A 3,832-nucleotide genomic window follows, 5' to 3' on the forward strand; every position below is an offset into this window, starting at 1 on the left:
GTCCTCACCGTTATGGAGAGGAATTTCGACGCTTCAAATTTTATAGACACCCAGCTGATCCCCGGTACCGAGGAGCATTTCCATGAGTCATCCCTTGCCGGGCAGGCGAGGTGGATGTACCGCACTCTTCTGCGCGGCGCGGTCATAGCTCGGAAGGCCGAGTTCGAACTGACCGGGATGGAGTCTCTCCGTCGGAGGTTGGATTCCGCTGGGAAGGCCAATAATGAGTTAAAAGGTGAAGTTGAGACCCTTCGGGAGCAGCTGACTCAATCTTCAGACAAATTGGATGCCGCCGAGAAGAAGGCCACCACTGCCGAACAGAAAGCCGCTGCCGCCGAAAAGAAGGCCACAACAGCTGAGGCAAAACAGAAGGAGTCGGACGCGACGGTTGCGCGTTTAGTCGAGCGCGAGATGGCTTTGGAGAGACAAGTCGGCGCGGCGCAGAAGCATGCGGCCGAAGTTGAAAAGGAGAAGCAGGTCGTAGAGGCCGAACTGGCAACATGGAAAGCTAAGTACAAAGATGTCGTCAAACAGGGCAAAGGCGCGATTTTGGGCACCGAGGAAGCCCTGAAAGCTCAAATTAAAATCGTTGCCCCTGAGTTCGATACGTCGGCAATAGGTGTTTTCAAGATTATTAAGGATGGCCAAGTTGTCGATGCCCCCAAGAAATGAACTCTTTGTTTCCTCGTTTTTTGTTTAGCCGTTTTGTTTTGGCTTGTAAACAGTTGATTTTGGCCATTTTGGCTTATGAACAATTTAATCTTAGCCGTTTTTATTTTGGCTTGTGAACAATGACTTTTTGGTCGCTTGCTCGTGTTGTCGCGATAAAGTTTTTCTTACTCGTCTGATCGCGTTATCGTTTCTATTAACCGTTTTTGGTTTATAGTTGTTTACTCTGGTGGCCCGTGGCCTCTCGTGTAATTATTTGTTAGAATGGTAGTTGATGATCTCCCGGGGTGATCAGTCCCGGGTCAGGTGTCGTCGTTAGTCATGACGGGATAGTTTATCTGAAAAACGGAGATAGAATAGGGTGGAGAATTTGCACAAGTATATCTTATTCGGTAACCACATAAAGGACTCGAAAGTTACTATAAATGACAAATTTACTACTTAGCTAGATTAGCCGGCATGTCGCTCCGTCCTCTAGGAGTAGAATCTTCTGAGGTTGTCCGCGTTCCATGTCCTCGGGACCTCCTTGCCATCGAGCCTTTCTAACTTAAAGGCTCCTTTTCCCATCGCTTTCTTGATCCTATACGGGCCTTCCCAGTTGGCCGCTAGCTTGCCTTCTCCAGGGGTCGGTAGGCCGATATCATTTCGTCTCAGGACGAGGTCGTTTGGCTCGAATTCCCTCTTGAGCACTTTGGCGTTGTAGCGTAGAGCCACTCTCTGTTTTAGCGCCGTTTCTGTCAAATGGGCCATTTCCCTGGCTTCATCTATCAGGTCCTTTTCTACGGTTTCCTCCACTCCCTTTAGGAGCAACCGCGGGCTTGGCTCCCCGATCTCCACGGGTATTACCACGTCCACACCGTACGTCAGCCGGAAAGGAGTTTCTTTAGTAGATGACTGTGCGGTTGTTCGGTAGGACCAGAGAACCGCTGCTAATTCATCGGCCCAAGCACCCTTTTTATTGTCCAACCTCTTTTTTAGCCCTGAAAGGATAACCTTGTTGGCGGACTCCACCTGTCCGTTTGTCCGAGGGTGTTCTACCGAAGAGAACCTTTGCCTTATACCCAGGCCATTGAGGAATTCCGTGAACTTTTTGTCAGTAAATTGCGTGCCGTTGTCCGAGATGATGACTTCCGGTATCCCGAATCGCGTTATCACCTGCCTCCACATGAACTTCCTGCAATTGGATGAGGATATGCTAGCCAGTGGTTCGGCTTCTATCCATTTGGTATAGTAATCAATTGCCACTATGAGATATTTGACTTGCCCAGGGCCGACCGGGAAGGGCCCTAAGAGGTCGACTCCCCACTGAGCGAATGGCCGGGAGGTCGTTAGCAAGCTTAACTCGGAGGCCGGTGCTTTGGCAAAGTTGGCGTTCTGTTGGCACTTTATGCACTTTTTGACAAACTCTTTGGAATCTGCCATCATCGACGGCCAGTAGTACCCAGCTCGGATTAATTTCCTTACTAGGGCTTTGCCTCCAATATGGTGCCCACAGCAACCCTCATGGACTTCCCTGAGGACGTAGTCCGTTTGGTCGGGGTGTAGGCACTTCAGCAGGGGCTGGTTAAGCCCTTTTTTGAACAGCTGCCCTTGGATGACGGCATATTTGGCCGCTTCCCTCCTTAACTTCGCCGCATCCTTTTCGTCACCGGGGATTTGGCCGTGTTCTAGGAAGTTGGTGATGGGGTCTAGCCATGAAGAACTTAGGGTTGTTATGGGTAGTGCAATTGCCGGTTCCCTTGTTATGCCTTGGATGAGAGACCGGTTCCCCTCCCCTGGTTTCGTGCTGGCCAATTTTGATAGGAGGTCTGCCCGTGTGTTCCTTTCTCTGGGCACATGCTGGACCGTGACTTCTTCGAACTTTTGGCTCAAGCTTTTAACCTTTTCCAAGTACTTCTGCAACGAGGGGTCCTTGGCTTGGTAGCTGCCGTTTACTTGGGAAGTGACGACTTGGGAATCGCTACATACTTCCAGTCTTCTTGCGCCGACCTCCGTCGCTAGGGTCAAGCCTCCTATGAGGGCTTCATATTCTACTTGGTTGTTTGAGATGGGAAATTCGAATCTAATCGACTGTTCGTACACAACCCCAATCGGGCTTTCCAGGATGATCCCAGCACCTCCGAAGGTCTGGTTGGAGGCTCCGTCCACATGGAGCTTCCACCGTGTACCCATGTCTTCGCCTGGATCTCCCGTTACTTCAACCAAGAAATCCGCCATGGCCTGCGCCTTGATGGCTTGCCGGGGTTCGTACCGTACGTCATATTGAGAGAGTTCGATAGACCAAGTCATCATTCTTCCCGCTAAGTCGGGTTTTTGGAGAACTTGCCGGATCCCCTGGTCCGTTCTGACGACCACTTGGTGACTTTGGAAGTATTGTTTTAACCTTCTTGAGGAAGTTAGGAGTGCCAAGGCTAGCTTTTCCAACTTGCTATATCTTAATTCTGCTCCTTGTAGGGCCCTGCTTATGAAGTAGACTGGTTGTTGGGCTTTCCCGTCCTCCCGTATCAGCACTGCGGCCAGGGCTTCGCTTGTTATAGCGAGGTATAGATATAGTGGTTCCCCGTCCCTTGGTTTCCCGAGAACGGGAGGCGCCGCCAGGATTTCCTTGAAGTGTTGAAAGGCCTCTTCGCACGCGGGCGTCCACTCAAACGCCATCCCTTTCTTCATGAGGTTGAAAAATGGCAGGGCCTTGGCCGCCGAGGCTCCGAGAAACCGGGAAAGTGATGTCAATCGCCCTGCCAACCTCTGGACGTCCTTGATACAGCCCGGGCTCTTCATCTGAAGTATTGCCTGGCATTTCTCCGGGTTAGCTTCTACCCCTCTCTGAGTTATCATAAATCCTAGGAACTTGCCGGCCTCTATGGCGAAGGCGCACTTGAGGGGGTTTAGCCTCATACCGTGTTGGCGCAGGGACGCAAATACACTTGACAGGTCATTTAGGAGGTCGTCAGGTCGTGTTGTTTATGCCAGGATATCGTCCACATAGACTTCAACCGTTTTCCCTATGAGGTCGTGGAATATTCTGTTCATCAGCCTTTGATATGTCGCCCCCGCGTTTTTCAAGCCGAATGGCATTACCTTGTAGCAGAAGGTTCCTCCTGGCGTTATGAACGCAGTCTTGTCTTCGTCTGGTCGGTGCATCGGTATCTGATTATAGCCGGAG

At 50.9% G+C, this 3,832-nt stretch overlaps 1 protein-coding gene across 1 annotated transcript; it reads right to left on the reverse strand.

Annotated features, from left to right (window-relative positions):
* Positions 1–1,143: 1,143 nt before the first annotated feature.
* LOC130949553 (uncharacterized) lies at positions 1,144–3,564 on the reverse strand. The gene is made up of 2 exons (XM_057878237.1): positions 2,134–3,564; positions 1,144–1,824 (listed from the first exon to the last, which is right to left on the reverse strand). Exons 1-2 carry the CDS (start codon positions 3,562–3,564, stop codon positions 1,144–1,146), a joined length of 2,112 nt encoding a protein of 703 aa, XP_057734220.1.
* Positions 3,565–3,832: the final 268 nt, after the last annotated feature.

Source organism: Arachis stenosperma, chromosome 9 (genome assembly GCF_014773155.1).
Source record: "Arachis stenosperma cultivar V10309 chromosome 9, arast.V10309.gnm1.PFL2, whole genome shotgun sequence".
Classification (NCBI taxonomy): domain Eukaryota; kingdom Viridiplantae; phylum Streptophyta; class Magnoliopsida; order Fabales; family Fabaceae; genus Arachis; species Arachis stenosperma.

What these genes read in the sequence shown, in the direction of transcription:
- LOC130949553 (XM_057878237.1), bottom strand. Translation starts at nt 3,564, where the DNA reads ATGAGGCTAAACCCCCTCAAGTGCGCCTTCGCCATAGAGGCCGGCAAG. An exon ending in ATATTGGAGGCAAAGCCCTA is followed by an intron (nt 1,825 to 2,133) that starts GTAAGGAAATTA and finishes ATGTGGAGGCAG; the next exon opens with GTGATAACGCGATTCGGGAT.